The following is a 21,033-nucleotide window of genomic DNA, read 5'->3' as shown; positions in this document are numbered from 1 at the left end:
CAAATATTCTATCCATCCATAAAATTATTTTTAAAATTTAAAAAATTAAAAATACTCTAGTTGAGGATGATATGAAAATACTTTATCTAAGGTTGATATGAAGATACTTTGGTTAAGATATCGAATTGAAAATGTTTTGGACAAGGTTGAGATAAAGGTATTCTATGTTAGGCTAAGTTAAAAATACTTTGGCCAAGTCTAAGTTGAAGAAACAATGGTGGATATTGAGTTGAAGATACTCTAATCGATGTTGAAAGTAAATATTATGTTCGAGGTTGAGATAAAGATACTTTGGCTAAGGCTAAGTAGAAGCTACTTTGATTAAGATCAAGTTGAAAATACTTTGGTCGAGATTGAGTTGAAATTCTTCAGTAGAACCTGAGATGGATATACTCTAAATGATATAAAGATAAAGATATTTTAGTCAAGGCTGATATAAAAATACCCTAGTAGAGATTGAATTGAAGATATTTTGACTAAGGAGATGAAGATACTTTGGTCAAGGTCGAGTTTAAGATACTTCTATTAAGATTGAGTCAAAGATACTCCTATTAAAATACTTTGAATGAGATTGAGCTAGATATACTTTAATCAAGACTAAGATTAAGATACTTTGGTGGAGGCTAAAATGAATATAGTTCGGTAGAGGTTGAGTTTAGGGATGGCAATGGGGCCTCGTGGGGGCGGGTAATAGTAAACTCGTCCCCGCCCCGCTGGATGAAAATTGACCCCATATCCGCCCCATACCTACGCGGGTATCCATGAATTTCTTGAATACCCATGGATATTCATTGATATCCATGGATATTTATAAATTTTTTAAGAAATTAAAAAAATTATATTACAAATAATTTTAAGTTTATATTTACTGTCATTGAAATATTAAAAATAAAAATTTAATATTAATTTTGAACTTGTAATTAACGTTAATTTTGTTGAAATAATAATAAAAAAATAAGATAATCAATAACTTAAAATACATCAATCACACAAGTAAGTAAAAGTTTCATATCACAAAACTACAATAATTCAATCTCATAATTCCAAACGAAAGTAAACAACTTAAAATACATAAAATCTTATTGGTCCAATCAAAGCTAGAAAATTAATTAAATTATCCATCTTATTAGTGCAAGGATAATTAAGATATTTAAGAAATGTTATTAAACGGGTACCCGCGGGTATGGATACCATCATACCCGCCCCCGCCCCATTATCTGCAGGTACCTAATTAACCTACTCATTTATTATCCGTAGCAAATTTTACCCACAGATACCCGCAGGTGCAGGTATTTTTTCCATCCTTAGTTGAGTTGAAGATACTCTGATTGAGGCCAGTATAAAATACTTTAGTTGAGACTGAGTTGAAAAATACTCTAGTTGAGGTCAAGATAAAGATACTCTGTAACCAATAATGAGTTGAGATAGTTTGACCAGGTCGAGCAAAAGAAACTCTTATCAAGGTTGAACTGAAGTCACTTTATTTAAGGCTTACATGAAGATACCCTGACTAAGTTTGAGATGAATATACTTTGGTTGAGATCAAGTTGAAGATACTATGTTGAGACTAAGTTAAAGATACTTTAGCTAAGGCTACTATGAAGATACCCAAACCAAGGCTAAGCTAAAGGTACTCTAGTTGAGGGTGGACTGTGCTAGCCTAGACGACTAAGTTGAAAATATTCTAGTTGAAGTTGAATTGAAGATAATTTAACTAAAATTGGGTTAAAGATATTACAACTGAGAAATGAGTTGAAAATACTCATGCCAATAAGGCTGAGTTATAAAGCTTTGGTCATGGCTAAAGTTAAGATGAAAATACTTTAACTAAGGTCAAACTTAAAGTACTCTAGTCAAAGTCACAAAAATATTTTGATTGAGATTGTGTTAAAGACACTTTACTTGAGATAAAGTTAAAAATAAGGTTAGGTAAAAATACTTTGATTGAAGTCGAGTGAAAGATATTTTAGTTGAGATCAAGTTGAAAATATTATGGCCATAATTGAGCTAGAAATACTTTGGTCAATGTGCAAATACTCTTGTTAAGGTTGAGTGGAGGATAATTTAGTTAAAATTGAGTTGAAAATACTTGGTCGTGGGAGTCACATTGCTTTGTTAAAAAATTTGTCAAAAATTGACTAAATTGAACCATATAATTTTAATTAGTTTGGTTTATATTCCTTAAAATCATACCAAACCAATTCGTTAGTATCTCTGTTAATTAGAAATAGGTGTAGGTTTATAGTAGTAAGTTTTTAAAAATCAAATATGAAAAAAAATATGTTGGGGGTGAGAAAATCTAGATTGAATCATGCGAAAAAAAGATTCAATTTATATTTTTTTCTTCTGTTCACACTGTTTTATTTCAAAAATTTATTTTTATAGAATATATTTTGAAAAATAATTTATAGAATGTAAGAAAAAAAAATAGAAACTGTGGAGAGAAAAAGTAGTTTGAATAGAACCCCTCGAGGCAAATGTTAATACATGCATTGTAAAACATCCTAAATAACCTAGAAGGAAAGGTACATAAAACCTTTTTTCTTTTAGTGGTTTTCATTTGATTTTTCTTACTATTTGCATACAGAAATTCTCTATGTAGGACATAGAGATTTGGTGATTGGCCAAATGTCGTTCTCCCGACTTTCAATAATTATGTATATAGAAAGGAGATATTTATTTATTTTAAGAGTAAGTTTATTTAAATTTATTTTGTTTAATAATTCATGTTTTATATCAAATTTTAATGATTTAACCATTGAATTTAAAGTTCTTAATATATAAATTAAATTTATAAATTTTTAAAAAATTTGAAAATTATTTGACATCTCGTTTTATTAATTCAAATAATTGTATAAAATATTTTTATAGTTATTCGTCAATTTGAATCAATAAAACTAAATATTAAATTATTTTCAAATTTATTAAAAAATTTATACTTAATATATACATTAAAAACTTTAAATTTAATAATTGAATCGTTAAAATTTAATATAAAATATGAGTTATTGAACATAATAAGTTTAAAAAGACTAATTTTTGAAATAAATGGATCTCTTCTCTTCTTAATAATATATATATATATATAGTGTCTTTTAATCCGGACTAGTAGGTTTATGTTTTCAGAGATTTCACCGTTTGGTTCTGCAACACAAAAGACCCAGAATTTCTCTCAGCCAAGTCTTAATTAACAAGTAATACGCAAGACACCAGTCCAAGAGGGGCGGTTTGCAAATTGCAATGGATTCAGTTTGAAGCATCTGCATATATATACAAACTTAACACAGTGCATTCCAAGCTAAGAAGCCAACTTCAGTATACAAAATAATCACACCACTTTAATTTTTATGCATTGACGGTATAATTTCTTCTGTATTATCGACCAATCAGAATTCACAAAAGATTAACTCTTATTAAAATAGTTATTATAAAAGTTACATTACAATCTGTAATGTATGGTTGAATGACGACTATTTTTAATTTATTTTACTTGCATGTCCTATTTATTCTATCATATTTATTCATATATAGCTTGCTTACACAGCCCCAATAATGAATGGACCTTCATTTGTTTTCAATCTTTGTGCAATGACTTAGCGTGTCCATCTTCCTATCCTATTCCTGTGTATCTTTGTCATATCATAAAAAGCTTTCCGAGATCCATAATACTTTCAAAAGAAGGTTTTAGTAATAATCTCTACACGCCTAGCTAGACATGACACAAGCTCATACATTTCTTAACTGCCACTCCAATCATGCATCACTAGCACACACACAACCTTTTCTCATGCACATTATAAAAGCATTACCTCACTCTCCTCTCCGCCCCAAACCCATTTCTCAAATCAAAGTGACACAAATACAGTAACCATATCATAAAGCTAAAAGATGGGATTCAACAGAACCCTTTGGCTTTCTGGCTTTGTCATTTTTCTCATTTCAATCATATTTGTTCTTTATACAACACCGCCACCTTCCCCGACCTCTGACACGGCCATTAGCCCTCAAGATAGTTTCAGTTTCCAGCTTGAAATATTTACCAAGATTATAAAGTTTAGTGGAGCTCAGGACCTTGTGTCTCTGATAACAAGTGTAGCTAGGAGGAGACATCATCATCACCGGAGCCATAAGGAAAAATGTGACGGGTCCAAATGGAATTCAAGGCTTATTCAAGACTATAATGTGAGTCAAGTTTTAACGGTTGACTTACAGGGTTGTGCTAACTTCAGTAGCGTGCAGAAAGCCGTTGATGCTGTTCCTGAATCCAGCTCTGATACCACCCTTATCATAATAGATAATGGTACATACAGGTTGTTGTCTCTTCACTTTTTATATCCTTTTCCCCTTATTAATCACCTCTATATTTTTTAAATATCTACATATTTTATCGATGAATAATAGTTTCTATTAGAGAATTTAACTAAACATCTTTAGTATAATTATCCTTTTTAATTATATTTTTCTATTTTTAAAACTCAAACTCGAAAATTTAGTTCTACTCAAATCTAGTTCCACCTTTTGGGTCATTCAATTTCATTTGTTAAAACATAACAATTTTAAAAGTTTAAATTATTATTAGGTAAAAAGAAATGAATGATTTTATATTACATTACACATCTCAGAACATGAATCTTCTAAGAGTGAAGGTAAATAATGATCAGGTTTATTTACCTTGTTAAAATTTAATTTTGGTAAGAATGGAGGCAGTAAGGGATTAAATTTTAGATAAATAATTGGTCATAAAGGTTCTTACTCCATGTCATGAACTTACTACCCCTAAAAGGCAAGGTTAAATTATTAGGTGAAGATACTTGAATGATTCTTGCTCACATCAATAACTGGTGTAGTTTTTCAATCAGATTGTTTTAGGAAATGATCACATATGTTACTGTGAACATGGTTGGAAGGAGAATGAACGCGTGACAGTAGTTTCTTTATTTTTTATTTTTATTTTCTATTATATATAAATAAAATCAATTGACTTAAATGTCCTTGAAGTGAAGCCCTCCCCCTCCCCAACCCAAAATATTGGTGTATAATCCAAAAATACTTCTTAAACAATGATTCGAGTATATTTGCGAAATTTAGCGTATAGAGGTTAAAGTCTTTACATAATTATTTAATCCTAGTTTATTATGTACAATAAAATTATTGATATTTTTAATAATCATTTTAAAATTAAATATAAGATAATTTCTAATTACTTAAGCGTATGAGTTTCTACACTAATTGAACTTCAATTATACTAGTGAAAAAAAATACTATGTGCTTCCATTAAAAAAGAGAAAAGATAACAAATTTATTATGATAATTTATATGATTATTAGAGATTATATAGTTATTAAGAGTAAAATGAAAAAAAAAATATATATATACTGAAGAAATCCACTTTAAATATTTTTTACACACACACACACACACACATATATATATATATATATATATATATATATATATATATATATATATATATATATATATATATATATATATATATATATATTAATATTACAGGGAGAAGGTAGTGGTGCAGGCCAACAAAACAAACTTGATAATTGAAGGTCAAGGGTATCTGAATACAATCATAGAATGGAATGACACAGCAAATTCCACCGGCGGGACTTCCTATAGCTACTCCTTTGCCATCTTTGCCACTAAGTTCACTGCTTACAACATCAGCTTTAAGGTAATTAAGCATGCAATTTAATTGGTTTACTTACTTTGATCAATGAGTACGTTTTGCTTGCCTTGGTGAGATTATACTTAACCATAACCCTTATAATATACTTTTTAACGTTTACATTCATTTCTGCTACGGCAAAACACGGTATAATATTTTTTTAAAATAATTAAGAGGATTACTAGTTTAATGTTTAAAGAGTGTACTGTAATTTTTTTTTTAAAATAATTATGTAGGTTATAAGGTTAGAAAAAACAAGAATTATCATATTCTCACAAAACTTCACTGCATTATTTATTAGTTAAAGGCTGTTATCTAATTATATAATGCTAAGTTTATAAATTTTTATAATAATTATTTTTTAAAATCATATCAACAATGTGTTTTATTGAAAAATAAAGTCTTTCACATTACACTGAAAATGCATGATTATTAAATCTTTACTTATTAATGAAATTTACATTAGATAAAAAGAAATAAACGATTTTATATTACATTTCAGTAACTCTCTTACATGCACGAGTCTTTTGAAAATGATTTTATATCACATCATTAATATAAATTGATTGACAATCTAAAAAAATGTAACATAACATAGATGGTGTATGTTCATTAAATCCTTACTTATTAGTGCAATTTATATTGTTATTTATTGCCATGTATACGTTGTGACTTGCGAGATCTTCACGTTTTGATTCTGTGAAAAGAACACGGCTCCTCCACCGCCACCAGGAGTGGTTGGGGCACAAGCGGTGGCACTGAGAGTTACCGGTGATCAAGTTGCTTTCTATGGGTGTGGGTTTTATGGTGCGCAGGACACACTCAATGATGACAATGGGAGGCATTATTTTAAAGAATGTTTTATCCAAGGATCCATTGATTTCATATTTGGAAGTGCCAGATCACTTTACGAGGTAAAAACAAAAAACAAAAATGCAACCTTCCCTTTAAAGTAAGTCTTGTCTACCGCAATCCATTACCACATATACAAATTAACACACAAGTATCATGCCTTACTCATGGTTCTAATTTTAGTGGCCCCATCATAATTGAAAGATTAGGTGAAAGTAATAATGCTCATGATGGCGGCTTTAATTAATTAAAGGACAAGTTATATTTTATGAAGGTATATAAATGAGAGAAATTATTTAGTACAACTTAAGCACATGAGCATTAACTAATCTCAAACATTTACATAACATGTAATAAATTATTATTAATTAATTTTTATAGGTTAAAAAACTTAAATATGAGATATGGCTAATAATTTTTCATATAAATGAATATCATTTTATTCGAATGCAAAATTATTGGTGTTTAAGATAATATATACATTTTATGTTTTTTAATATTATCCATAAATTAGTATATTTATTCTAAATTACTTTCATTTAATACTTATTATAGGAGTAGTTGTAAAATAATTCATGATTATTAAATAAGGGTATATGTGAACAAAAATTTAAGAAGACTTGGCATTTTTAAAACATTAATAGTTTTGAAGAAAAAAAAACACAAGGGTTAAAACATCAAAAGATTTGAACAGGAAGAGGAAGGAGTATTTGGCAAAATGATAATGTCATGATGCCATTCTAGTAAGTCTCCATTGTTTTCTTTACAATCTTTTTATATGTAATACCTTTAAAATATAATTTATTCGAAATTTTTGTTAAATATATATATATTTTTTTTGGTAAAGAAATTTTGTTAAATATGTTATAAAAGAGTTAAATATGTCCTTAATTAATTAATATCTATAAAAATACGACGGAAATTTGTTTTTATATTCCTTCTCAATTTTTTTCATTTTTCAATGATTTTAATTTATTTTTTAAATATACTAATTTATTTTGTAGGACTGTACCATAAAGTGTGTGGCCAAAGAAGGGGATGAGATTAGCGGGTCTATCACCGCTCAAGGGAGGGAATCGGAGGATGAGTCAAGTGGGTTTTCCTTTGTGAATTGTAGCATTGTTGGGAGTGGAAGAGTGTGGCTTGGAAGAGCTTGGGGACCCTATGCCACTGTGGTTTTCTCAAGAACATATATGTCTCATGTCGTAGCTCCTGATGGATGGAACGATTGGAATGATCGCTCTAGAGACCGGTCTGTGATCTCTATCTCTTCGATCTCCTTATAATTTTTATGCTTTTCTATGTTATTCATCACCACCTATCTGGTTTGATTGACACAGCGTTATTAATATTTTTGGTTGAACACATGCAGGAGCGTTTTCTTTGGGGAGTACCGTTGTCTTGGACCTGGAGCAAATTTTACATCCAGAGTCTCTTATGCCAAGCAACTCACGGATTACCAAGCTAACTCCTACATGGATATTTCCTACATTGATGGAAATGATTGGCTTCTTAATTATTTTCAAAACTCTATGTTAATTAACCCTTCATATACCTAATGGAAACAATAAAGCTCAACTGCTTCAATATGTATGTACACATCTTCACAATAATCAAGTCTTTTTTTTTGTTCATTCAGCTGTTCATAGAGTACATTTGAAGTAACTAACAAAAGTTCAAACCAAGTTGTAAAGGGATGATTAACTCACTGTCTATACCTAAGAACTCTCTTATGTAATAATCATAAATTAGTATAAAATAGCTGTTCTGCAAGACACAAGAAAAGTACATTAATTGATAATAATAAGCCTTCATAAAAGATCAAATGAAAGACCAAAAGTATACAATATATCAGTTACTTACATGTATGTAAACGGTCAACCTCAAAACCATATATTTTATCATAAAAAATATTGTAGTCTCTTACTTTTCTTAGCACCCAAAAGTTTATTTTATTTTATTTATTATAAGTTATCCATGAGAAAATGACACAAGGAAAAACAAAGATCGCTAAATAATTAATCACCATCTGTAACAACACATATTTAATATATTAGTTAATGCTTCATAATATCTTCAATTAAGCATGAAATGTTGAAGTGAGATGAACCTTCCTCCACTATGGCCTTTCTTGCCATCTTTCCAAGCTCTATTGCTCTATTCCTCCTCTTTTCGCCCTCTTCACCTCCCGTCATGCACATCTCTATAGCTTCCATGATTCTCCTTTTCTTCACCATTGCACCAACTTTCTCTTCATCACCCCACCTTACTGGAGCCTCAACACCTATTCTAACTCCAATCTTCAAAACTTGCACAATAAATTTTTCATTTAAGAATTGCTCAGCAAATAAAGGCCATGTTATCATTGGCAACCCGGAGCACACACCTTCTATAGTTGAATTCCAGCCGCAGTGGGTCAAGAATCCTCCAACTGCAGGGTGAGACAATATTAAAGTTTGCGGGGCCCATCCCTTTATGACAAGTCCTCTACCTCTTATCCTTTCATCAAAATTTTCATTCTCTAACCAATTATTTAGCTTTGAGAATTTTTGTCCTGCAGTTTTGACCACCCAAATAAATGGTTGATTTGATGCTTCTAAACCCAACCCAAGTTCTATCATTTGAGATGTAACAAGCCTACATAAGCTTCCAAGGCAAACATAAATAACTGATCTTGTTTCCATTGAGGTTAGCCAATCCAAGCATTGCTTCTTTTCAATCGAAGGCTTGTTTCCTCTCTCAAACTTGTCCAAACTATCCTTGTTGGATAAGGACACAGGACCAATGCACCAAACTCTCTTGTTCAAGGCCTTCTCATACTCTTTAGCACACCCTTGCTCCAATTCTTCAAAGCTATTTACCACAACCCCAGAAGCTGACATTTCAGCCTCTAAAATTTTGTGTCTAAAATCATCCAAATCAGGCAGAGGAAAAAAAGCTCCAGGGAGTTGTGCTTTGGTTATCTCAATCCTTTGATGCAATCCTGGTATGAGAAAAGGTTCTGAGTCAGAAGAGCATGAAAGATGAGAATTGTGGAGCTTGATATTATGGGAGCTAAGTAATGAAAAACAAGACATGCCATGAAAGACAAGCCTTGGAATGTTGAACTTCTTGGCTGTTATAGAAGTCCAAGAGAGGCATTTGTCTGATATAATGCAACTTGGTGGAGAAGGATGGTTTTGGAGATATTGTTCCAAAGGTTCATGCATCATGTCAAGGGCAATATAGAAGTTTCTAAGTAGGGTTCTAGATGGTAAAGTATCAAGGTTATCGCAGCCTAATGGAAGTCCCACTTTTTGGCATGGAAATGGGATTTGTAGGAGTTGAATTGGAAGCCCTGCTTTTGCTGCTCTAATGATTGTTTGCTCAAATCTTGAGGCATTGTGAGGGGTACTTACCAATGTGATAATAACCCCTCTCTCTGCCAAAATCCTTGCCATGTCTATCATGGGGATCATGTGGCCTTGAGCCAGAAGTGGAACTAGCACAAAATGAGGTTGCTTAAGTGGCAAAGCCATTACGTAATTAAGTAAAATGTGGCTAATAACATGGGTTTGGTGCATGGTATATAAATAAATCGAGAAGACCAATATTGTTGGCCATGCGTCACACGTATGACGTTTTATTTTTTTTAAGTCGTTGATGATCTCAAACCTTCGAAATTATATTTTATGGTGATAAAATACTAAAACAAACAAAATGAAACTAATGCCCACGATTTGAGATCTATAACTGCACCTCCTATCGTTCAAAGAATTACAAATGCAAAAGTTCATCCACCTTATATTCAATTTCAACTTTTTTTTTAAGAATAAGAATGTTAAAGATCAATCAAACTTTACATAATTTACTCCTCCAACAGTTTTAATATTTAAAAAATGTTTAAAAATAAATAATATTTTCACTTTTTAATGTAATATTATTTTTTTAATTCTTATATTTATAAATTATTTAATCACCACAATTAAAAATAATGTATTTATTGAGAAGGTGAATTATTTTAGTAAAACTTAGAAAAACAAGTATATTGCCTAGAAAAAATCTAGAACGCCGCCCATTGGCTACTATGATTTTCTAAGGTTTCTTTCAATTTTCAAACGAAGGTTCCTCCGTCCCTCGTGTAAACTGCGTAAACACGTGGGTTTTGAAGAGTAATATCAATCAATTGCAAAGAAGAAATGTTGGTTTCTTAGCAAATGCACATTTGAATTTTCGTGACTCAAGCATGCATGTAATCCAATGGCAAAATGATGAAGTTTCTTAGATCGAATGTCTGTCATTTTAAATTTTCTCTTGTAATTTTCGTTTATTTTTATCATTTGTTCATCGTATAAGTGCGAGGATAACATTTAAATTTTAAATTTTAAAACTTTAAGAAATTATTCAAAACAATAATGTATTTATACTGTGTTTGGTAATGGAACGGAACAAAATAGAACAGAATAATACTATATTTATACTGTGTTTATAACAACATAATAGAACAAAATGGAATCATGTGTTCTATTTTACATTTAATGTTTGTTGAATAGAACAGAACACCATATTTTATTATATATATATCCTTATCCTATTTAATGTTTGGTTGAGTATAAAAAAATTAAACAGAACAAAATAAAATATTTTTTCACATTTGTTATTTTATGACTAATATTATATAATATTCTTATAAAATATTAATATTTATATTTTATAATTATTTTCTAAATATGTAAATATAAAATATTTGATAAAATATAATTTATAAAATATAATTAACTTAAATATATTGTTATTACTATATAAAAAGAAGATCAAAACACGAAAATGTTCCATTCAATGCCTATATTGAAAAATCAAATTAAAATTAGACAACAAATCCAATAGTCACACAAAACAAATTTATTAAAAAAAACACTAAATTACTTGTTGATTTGATTTGAATGGATCCAACATTCTTTTTATTAACAAACGATAGTAATTCAAATGATCAGTAATTTATATGATGCAAATAGCAAAGCACATAAATTTTAATGATGCAAGTAGCACAACTAAAGAGAAACAAAAAAAACTTTCTTTGTCCTTGTATATAGTGGGAGCAATAAACAATGCAAAGAAAGGGAAAAAGAGCGGTGAACAGTGTCTAGCAAAAAAAGATTGCGACAAGGATTTTATTTCTCAGTTGGGTGTGCGGTGAAAAAGTTATAAAGATAAGGAGTGATAATTTTGTCATTAAAAAATATTTAATAAAATGTCATGTCCCATTCTAGTTGGTTTCACCTTTTTTTAGGGAACAAAAGTATCCCACTATTTTAATCATATTTCCCGTTTTGTTCTCCCTTTTAATTTCATCAAACAGGGAATAGAACTCATATGTCCTGTCCTGTCTCATTCAAACATGTATTCCAAACGCTACCAAAATAATATTGTTTGTTTTTAAGATATTGTTTAAAATTAAAATGTTGTACTTATTTTAAGAAGAATCATCCAACTTATTAAGGAGGTCATTCTCCTAAATAAATGATAGAGTCATACAAAGGATCGAGAATTTACTGAATTTTTGCAAAAAATTTGTGAAGGAAGATTTACCAAGTTTTGCCAGAAAACTTATAAAGGTTTACCAAGTTCTCTCAAAAAACTTGTGAGAAGAGTTTTACCAAATTTTGTCAAGTAATTTTTATTAATAATTTATTTTAAATATTAATATTTAATTCATAAATAATTATGATAAATAAAAATCGAATTAGATAAGAAATTAAAACAATATCTACAAATTCTTTCATCGAAGAAAAAATCTTAAAAATATACTCACAGAAGATAATAGTTTGTATTTAATATACAAGAATCAATTAAAACTTTAGCTTCGCAATCACATTTATCATTCATTTTTATGTTAATACTGGAAGGAAGCCCTCAATAGGTAACATTAGTGTGTGTTGTAAAACGGTCATTTTGATTGACATACTCAATAGTTTCTCTCATATTGTACCTTAAGGATAATAAGTAATTTCTTTGATCAGATAAGAAATGAAAATATGGTAAAACACATTTAATATTCGCATTTAATGCACCAACAAACATCTTATTTACAAGAAAGGACGATAAAACAAGTTTATGAGTGAAGCTTAAGGATATATAACAATCATCTTCATCAAACACATATATAAAGAAGCTTGAAGACTCAAAAACATAAGGGAGAAGAGAACATCCATTGTAAAAATTCATACTTTTTGTGTAAAAGGCTCTGTACTTGACAGTTATTATATCATGTCTTATGAGTAAAATGAAACAACTATTATTACATAATTTTAACTTTGTGTTATGACTTGAAGCCTAAAGAGACTTTACTTTAAAGAATATTTTGTTATTGAAGTTTTAAGAGACTTTGTTATTCAAAGAATATTTGAGTAGTTGCTTGAGGAGATATAAATCAAAGAATTACTTAGATTAAATCAGAAGTGGCTTGTGAAAGAATACTTATATCTTTTGTGAAAATAATGAAACTTGATTGGTTTAATCAAGAATAAATGTAGTCTCGATGATTGAGATGTACTAGTATAAAATCATTTTGTTCCCTTTATTCTTATGTCTTTGTATATAGTCTTAAAGTTTAAGATACTATTTCACTATTTCAAAAAAGTGTTGAATTTTTTATTAATGTTATTCAACCTCTTTTTAGTATTTTTCTTTTCTTCACATAAATTTTCTCTTGTAATTTAAATATATTAAAATTTATGAGTAGATTGAAAGTTCAAACTATATATATATGATTAATTAAAACTTGAATAGATAATTAAAACTTGTTTTCTTTATTTTATTATATAATATAAACATTAAGTTATATCTATTAGATGGAAAGTATCGTATCAAATCATACATTAATTATAAATTTCATGTAATTATTAAAAGAATTTGATGTGATCTTTAAATAAAAAATTTACATATAATTCATAGTTAAATATCCATAACTTGAATCATAAATTTTAATCAATTTCTGACAATAATTTTTTTTTTTTGCTTGATATTGCTTTATATATTTTTTAATCGTTATTTGATGTTAAATATTTATTGATTTTGTTGGTGGTTAATTAATCTTTTGTCAAGATATTTGATTGACTTCTTATAGTGAACAATAAATATTAGATGTATACAATAACATACAAAAAGTTTTATTATAAATATAATAGATGTAGACATAAATCAATTTGATATATATATTTACACACAATTTTAGTGTGATTTTGAATAAGATTCAACAATATATTGTGTGTTACTAAGGTTATACCTACACTTATTAATAATATATCAACATATATTATATTTATAATATAGGTAAAAGAAGATCTTAATGACAAGTAATGTGACATTATAGAATGATTGTTACTACATGACAATTTTTTTTAGTGTGAAGTCTCTTTCAACCACATTTTTTTCATCCTTGAGATTTGAATCCAAAATCTAACTTACAACAACAACTTGCTTATTTACAACCTTTTTGTATAAAAAAAATATCTTTTTTTTTTAAGTGTACATGTTTCAATTTTTCAAAAATAGCTAGAAGTCAAAATAATCTAAAATTTGATTAAAATTCAAAATTAGCTTCTGAGGTTGGCATAGGGATAGGGCCAAATTTAAGTTTTAAGCACACCAATAAAAAATATATTTTACTAGAAAAATAAGGACAAAGTCTTGAGAGAAAATTAGAGAAAAAATGGGATGCATGTTACAAATTCGCTCAAGTCAAGAGAAATTTTTTGCTTAAACCGTTTTTTCCCTAAAACAATCTCTCTTTTTCTAAAATTCACTTAAGTTAAAAGAAAAATTATTTAAGTAAAGATCAAAACAAAATACTAATTAATTACAAACACCAAATTGTTGAATCTTGCTTAAAATATTAACTTTAATAATGACAAACTCTTAATTTTAAATTTTAGTATAGAAGAGTTATCATGTGATGTGTTAATAATTCTATTCAAATGTTTTAGAAGTATTTATAATTGATCATAAGGTTGACTAAACCTTAGCAATTTAGAAGGTTCACAAGAGATCTTTACATATATATGAATCAATTTAGTTGGACATATGACCAATTAGCACTGAAGTCTTGTCTGTCTCAAACAACATGATAAGCATCTTGTGTTTTTGTTCAAAGAAGTTCAAGTTAAACATTTTTTTTCATGAGAAATGTGTTGAAGACCTGGCTTAGAAGACCAACACTTTGAGTTATTTATCAAAAGCCTTCAGTTAAAGATAAAGTACAATTATGTCAACCTTGCTTAAAATTTAAGCTAGCCTTAACAAATCTATTTTCAAAGGCTATAAAGGAAAGATAATGGACATGTTTTTAAGAAAGCCAGATTAAAGAGAGAAATCAAAATACAAGTTGTCAAGTTATAATCCTTGCTTCATACTCTGATATTTGCTTAATTAGAGATTTCCATTTCAGCATTTTTTATCAATCTTGTAATAGGAAAAAAGAAGGGTGAATCTTCCTTAGTGAAAACTCCATTATAGGAGAGGTGTAGGAAGGAAGAAAGGAACCATAATAGGCGTTGTATAATCTCATAGTAGGTTTCTGTGGGATTTTTTTCTCAACAGGTGCTTGAGTGAGAAAATCTCAACAAGTTACTGAGAGTTGGCTACTAACAATAGGTGGTTGTGTAGTAGTGTTTTTGTATCAACAAGTGACTGAGTTGTTCTTGATTAGCAGTTGATTGTGATAGTGAAAATCCTACAAATTTGCATGGGGACTAGATGTAGCCTAGTTGGGGTGAACTAGTGTAAAATTGTGAGCAATCTCTCTTACTTGATCTCTTTACCTATTTTATTTACCTTACTATATTTTGTATTTTATTGTTGCACAATTTGTTTTGAAAATTAGTAAGCTCAAAAAATACTTTTAGAATAATATTATACTTTAAGTTTCAATGCTCATAAGGCCTACCTTTTGAAGAACAAAATTTCATAAAGAGTTGATTTTAAAGAACAAAATAATTTAGTCTCCTTTCTTGTAGTCTAACATTCACTTCAATTAGTATCAAAAGCTTGACTCTCAGGGTTAAGCACATTTAACAATGTAGGAGAAAAGATCCTAAAGAAGTGATGATTGTGCAGCATTCAACTATGTTCATTCTAAAAGGAGCCTCAATAAATAGACCTCCAAGCTTTGATAGAAAAAACTATTTCTACTAGATATAAAATGAAGTTATTCTTGGATCCACAATATGTGAATCTATTGAAAATAGTAGAAAAAGGACCATTTGTACCAAATAAGACACTAGACATAAGAGTCATTGTAGCAAAACCAAAACAAGAAAGGAATGCTAATGAAAAAGCAAGATGCTTGCTGAATCTAAAATCAAAATTATTCTTCCCACTATAGTTGATATTCAATTATTCCCAAAATTATTATTTTTTTTATCGAAAATAAATAGATGTATAAAGTACTTCGACCCCACTAATTTTAATAATTTGTTTTGTTTTTCAATTTCATCATGCATCTAAATCAATGTTTTAAAAATTGGATCAGTCATCAAATCTGTTAGGGTACTGCATCAATGGATTAGAGGTTGAATAAATGAGTCACTAGTTGAACTACATGGCTCGGTCTTTATTATTTATTTAAGAAAATATTCATGTCATATATATTTTATGCTTATAAATTTCAATAAAATTTATATCGTGTCTAAAAAAAGTCTCTTAAAAAGCTATAATCAATAGAATAATAATAAAACAACTAAATTATAGACTTCTTGAACTGTATAAATTAATATATAATTAAATATATAATTTTAAATTAAAATATGCTATATAAATTATTTAAGCCAATTGTATGATAATAGAGTATGTTAGATTAGTAGTCATTAAAATATTAAATAATTACATTCATCTATATCTAAGTATTATCTTTAAATAAAACAATTTAATATTATATATATATATATACATGGAAATAATCTGTGTTTGAATCTCACTTTTAAAGATATTTTACTTGAATTTTTAAATGTACCTTACTAGTCTGACCAAATACTATAGTTCACTAATTTGATCGGAAAACTAGCCATGTCAAACTGGTTGTTAGCATATTTATGGTACATTCAATTTAATGTGAGATTCATATCAGTTGAGTCATGGATTCCACTTTAACCGGTCGATTCGAACCAATTTTGAAAACTATCTAAACGATTTTAGTCTTCATCCTCCAAGATTTTCAAAGAAAATTTTAAAAAAGATTTTCGTGTCCATCCTTAATTAGTATCATTAGTTGATCCCTTAATTGACCCTCAGTGGACTAAAGTGATAGCTAAAATACAGGGCAAGCATCATTTGGTACACTCCAGAAAAATCAAGATTACAAAAGATATCAATATATTTTACTGATACGCTGAGCAAATTAGCAACTTCTTAGGAAATAGTATATGATAATCTGTTTTTGATAACCAAAGATAATCGTCAGTCTTTGTTGGAGTACTGTTGCTTGATATCTTGGAGTAGCTGAGTCACATTGACGTGAGAAGATCCTCCCTCTACAGCTCTCTTAGCCATCTCCGCTAGCTCTCTGACCCTTTTTCTTCTCTCTTCTCTTTCATTTCCCTCATCCATTAACTTCTCTATAGCTCTCACAAGATCTTCCTTCTTCACCAAGACCCCACTTTTCTCTTCATCGCCCCAGTTCACAGGACTTTCCACTCCAACTCGCACCCCAACTCTTATTATCTGCACAATGAACCTCTCATTGTAGAATTGATCCCCAAACAATGGCCACGTAAGCATTGGCACGCCAGCACTTATTGCCTCTAAGCTTGAGTTCCAACCACAGTGTGTTAAGAACCCTCCAATTGCAGGGTGTGATAGTATTAGCACCTGAGGAGCCCAACCCCGAACCAAAAGGCCCAAACCCTTGCTCCTCTCCTCAAACCTCGATTCCTTTATCCACTTGTTCAATTCTTCTGTTTGATTTCTCTCCCTGATAACCCAAATGAACGGTATTTTAGATTCTTCTAAGGCCATACCAAGCTCTATCAACTGCAATGGTGTTAAATTGCACATGCTTCCAAGGCACACGTAAATCACTGAATTTGGTTTCTGCATCGCAAGCCACTTCATGCAGTTATGCGCATCATCACTTGGGGTGTTGTTCCCTCTTTGAGCCTTATCCAAGTGGCTCCTGTTTCTGAGTGAAAGAGGGCCAACACACCACACTTTATCATTCTTAACTTTCTTGAAATCACTTGCATATGCTGGCTCCAACTCCTCAAAAGAATTCACGACCACGCCATAAGAAGCCGTTTCAGCTGCGGCCATTTTGCCAACAAACTCGGTCCAGTTTTCATCCGTTGATCCTTTTGGCGTCTGTGCTTTGGTGATCTCAACTTTGTCAGGGATGTCGGGTATCAAAAAGTACTCCGAATCCGTGGCTATGCTCTCAATAAACTTAGAAGTGAACAGTTTTTGCTGCCACGAGAGGCAGAAGCAACTAACTCCGTAGAAAGAGATTCTGGGGATGTTGAATTTGGTGGCGATGTGGGATGTGTAATGGAAACTCACATCAGAGATTATGCAGTTTGGTTTTGGTGTTAACTCTCCAAACACTTTCTCAGCCGGTTCGTGTAGAATGGTGTTTGCGGCAGTGAAGAAACACCAGGCCATGCTCATTGAAGGAAGCATGTCGAAATTCTCACAACCTTGGGGAAAGCCAGCATCTTGGGATGGAAAGTGGAGTTGAAGCAATCGGAGGTGAAGGCCTGAGTCGGAAGCACGAGCAAAGGTATGTGAGAAACGGGAAGCGTTATGTGGGGTGGTGACTACGGTAACAATCGTGTTATGCTGTGCCAATGTTGTTGCCAGGTCTATCATGGGGAGCATGTGGCCTGGGGACATGAGGGGAAACAGAACGAAGTGAAGCTGAGGTGGTTGGGATGCCATTTGGATTGGTCGAATGACACTTCCCAAATGCACTTGTTTATGACACTTCTCTTTATTATGAAACTTAAATTAGGAGTTTTGTTTTGCTCGGTATTCCTAGAATAATATTAATGTTGTTAATTATGAGTGGCATTTAAAGATGTAAACATTGTTTTTCTTTCTGCTATAAATAAGTGTAATATTTCATTTGCAATATGAATGAGAATACAGAGAGTTTATTTGCTCCCAATTTATGCCTTTTGTTCTTAACAAATTGGCATCAGAGCTTGAGTGCGTGAGGTGAGTGTGAGCCGACTTGGTGTACTGTAACAGCCCAAGCAACCCGCATGAGGATATTGTCCGCTTTGGCCCACGGCCGCACGGTTTTGCTCTTGGCGATGACACGCATGCCACCCCAAAAGGCCTCCTCACAAGGAAGGTATCCACACCCATATATATGGCATGCTTCGTTCGCCTTCCTAACCGATGTGGGACTATATCCACCCCCCTCAAGGGAGTCCAGCGCCCTCGCTGGCACACCGATCCGGACCCCGGCTCTGATACCAATGTAACAGCCCAAGCAACCCGCATGAGGATATTGTCCGCTTTGGCCCACGGCCGCACGGTTTTGCTCTTGGCGATGACATGCATGCCACCCCAAAAGGCCTCCTCACAAGGAAGGTATCCACACCCATATATATGGCATGCTTCGTTCGCCTTCCTACCCGATGTGGGACTATATCCACCCCCCTCAAGGGAGTCCAGCGCCCTCGCTGGCACACCGATCCGGGCCCCGGCTCTGATACCAATGTAACAGCCCAAGCAACCCGCATGAGGATATTGTCCGCTTTGGCCCACGGCCGCACGGTTTTGCTCTTGGCGATGACACGCATGCCACCCCAAAAGGCCTCCTCACAAGGAAGGTATCCACACCCATATATATGGCATGCTTCGTTCGCCTTCCTAACCGATGTGGGACTATATCCACCCCCCTCAAGGGAGTCCAGCGCCCTCGCTGGCACACCGATCCGGGCCCCGGCTCTGATACCAAATGTAACAGCCCAAGCAACCCGCATGAGGATATTGTCCGCTTTGGCCCACGGCCGCACGGTTTTGCTCTTGGCGATGACACGCATGCCACCCCAAAAGGCCTCCTCACAAGGAAGGTATCCACACCCATATATATGGCATGCTTCGTTCGCCTTCCTAACCGATGTGGGACTATATCCACCCCCCCTCAAGGGAGTCCAGCGCCCTCGCTGGCACACCGATCCGGACCCCGGCTCTGATACCAATGTAACAGCCCAAGCAACCCGCATGAGGATATTGTCCGCTTTGGCCCACGGCCGCACGGTTTTGCTCTTGGCGATGACACGCATGCCACCCCAAAAGGCCTCCTCACAAGGAAGGTATCCACACCCATATATATGGCATGCTTCGTTCGCCTTCCTAACCGATGTGGGACTATATCATATCCAGGGAGGCGATATGAAGCATGCCATATATATGGGTGTGGATACCTTCCTTGTGAGGAGGCCTTTTGGGGTGGCATGCGTGTCATCGCCAAGAGCAAAACCGTGCGGCCGTGGGCCAAAGCGGACAATATCCACATCGGTTAGGAAGGCGAACGAAGCATGCCATATATATGGGTGTGGATACCTTCCTTGTGAGGAGGCCTTTTGGGGTGGCATGCGTGTCATCGCCAAGAGCAAAACCGTGCGGCCGTGGGCCAAAGCGGACAATATCCTCATGCGGGTTGCTTGGGCTGTTACATTGGTATCAGAGCCGGGGTCCGGATCGGTGTGCCAGCGAGGGCGCTGGACTCCCTTGAGGGGGGGTGGATATAGTCCCACAGCGGTTAGGAAGGCGAACGAAGCATGCCATATATATGGGTGTGGATACCTTCCTTGTGAGGAGGCCTTTTGGGGTGGCATGCGTGTCATCGCCAAGAGCAAAACCGTGCGGCCGTGGGCCAAAGCGGACAATATCCTCATGCGGGTTGCTTGGGCTGTTACATTGGTATCAGAGCCGGGGTCCGGATCGGTGTGCCAGCGAGGGCGCTGGACTCCCTTGAGGGGGGGTGGATATAGTCCCACATCGGTTAGGAAGGCGAACGAAGCATGCCATATATATGGGTGTGGATACCTTCCTTGTGAGGAGGCCTTTTGGGGTGGCATGCGTGTCATCGCCAAGAGCAAAACCGTGCGGCCGTGGGCCAAAGCGGACAATATCCTCATGCGGGTTGCTTGGGCTGTTACATTGGTATCAGAGCCGGGGTCCGGATCGGTGTGCCAGCGAGGGCGCTGGACTCCCTTGAGGGGGGGTGGATATAGTCCCACATCGGTTAGGAAGGCGAACGAAGCATGCCATATATATGGGTGTGGATACCTTCCTTGTGAGGAGGCCTTTTAGGGTGGCATGCGTGTCATCGCCAAGAGCAAAACCGTGCGGCCGTGGGCCAAAGCGGACAATATCCTCATGCGGGTTGCTTGGGCTGTTACATTGGTATCAGAGCCGGGGCCCGGATCGGTGTGTGTTGAGATTTCTGTTGAAGTACTTTTATTTATAATTATAGATTAGGTTACTTCCCTCAACGGACTCAAACACGGCAAGTGTAC

At 33.1% G+C, this 21,033-nt stretch overlaps 2 protein-coding genes and 1 pseudogene across 2 annotated transcripts; 1 reads left to right on the top strand and 2 right to left on the bottom strand.

Annotated features, from left to right (window-relative positions):
* Nucleotides 1-3,812: 3,812 nt before the first annotated feature.
* Nucleotides 3,813-8,166, top strand: LOC145959148 (putative pectinesterase 14). Its single transcript, XM_083077636.1, has 5 exons — nt 3,813-4,310; nt 5,515-5,686; nt 6,388-6,594; nt 7,537-7,784; nt 7,905-8,166. The coding sequence occupies exons 1-5, from the start codon at nt 3,889-3,891 to the stop codon at nt 8,089-8,091; spliced, it is 1,236 nt and encodes a 411-aa protein (XP_082933762.1). The 5' UTR covers nt 3,813-3,888; the 3' UTR covers nt 8,092-8,166.
* Nucleotides 8,167-8,297: 131 nt separating this feature from the next.
* LOC109798078 (UDP-glycosyltransferase 73D1 pseudogene) lies at nt 8,298-10,095 on the bottom strand (annotated as a pseudogene).
* Nucleotides 10,096-16,811: 6,716 nt separating this feature from the next.
* On the bottom strand, nt 16,812-18,500 carry LOC109797285 (UDP-glycosyltransferase 73C1). Its single transcript, XM_020357270.3, has one exon. It carries the CDS (start codon nt 18,434-18,436, stop codon nt 16,964-16,966), a length of 1,473 nt encoding a protein of 490 aa, XP_020212859.2. The 5' UTR covers nt 18,437-18,500; the 3' UTR covers nt 16,812-16,963.
* Nucleotides 18,501-21,033: the final 2,533 nt, after the last annotated feature.

This window comes from Cajanus cajan, chromosome 6, assembly GCF_000230855.2.
Source record: "Cajanus cajan strain Asha chromosome 6, NIPB_CcT2T_4, whole genome shotgun sequence".
Classification (NCBI taxonomy): Eukaryota; Viridiplantae; Streptophyta; class Magnoliopsida; order Fabales; family Fabaceae; genus Cajanus; species Cajanus cajan.
Note: the sequence above shows the minus strand (reverse complement) of the source record. Positions and strands in the feature narration are given on the sequence as shown.

Bases quoted from the DNA above. Each gene is read 5' to 3' on its own strand.
- LOC145959148 (XM_083077636.1), top strand. From the start codon at position 3,889: ATGGGATTCAACAGAACCCTTTGGCTTTCTGGCTTTGTCATTTTTCTC. The intron at 5,687-6,387 runs GTAATTAAGCAT...TTCTGTGAAAAG, and splicing joins CTTACAACATCAGCTTTAAG to AACACGGCTCCTCCACCGCC. The intron at 7,785-7,904 runs GTCTGTGATCTC...GAACACATGCAG, and splicing joins AATGATCGCTCTAGAGACCG to GAGCGTTTTCTTTGGGGAGT.
- LOC109797285 (XM_020357270.3), bottom strand. From the start codon at position 18,436: ATGGCATCCCAACCACCTCAGCTTCACTTCGTTCTGTTTCCCCTCATG.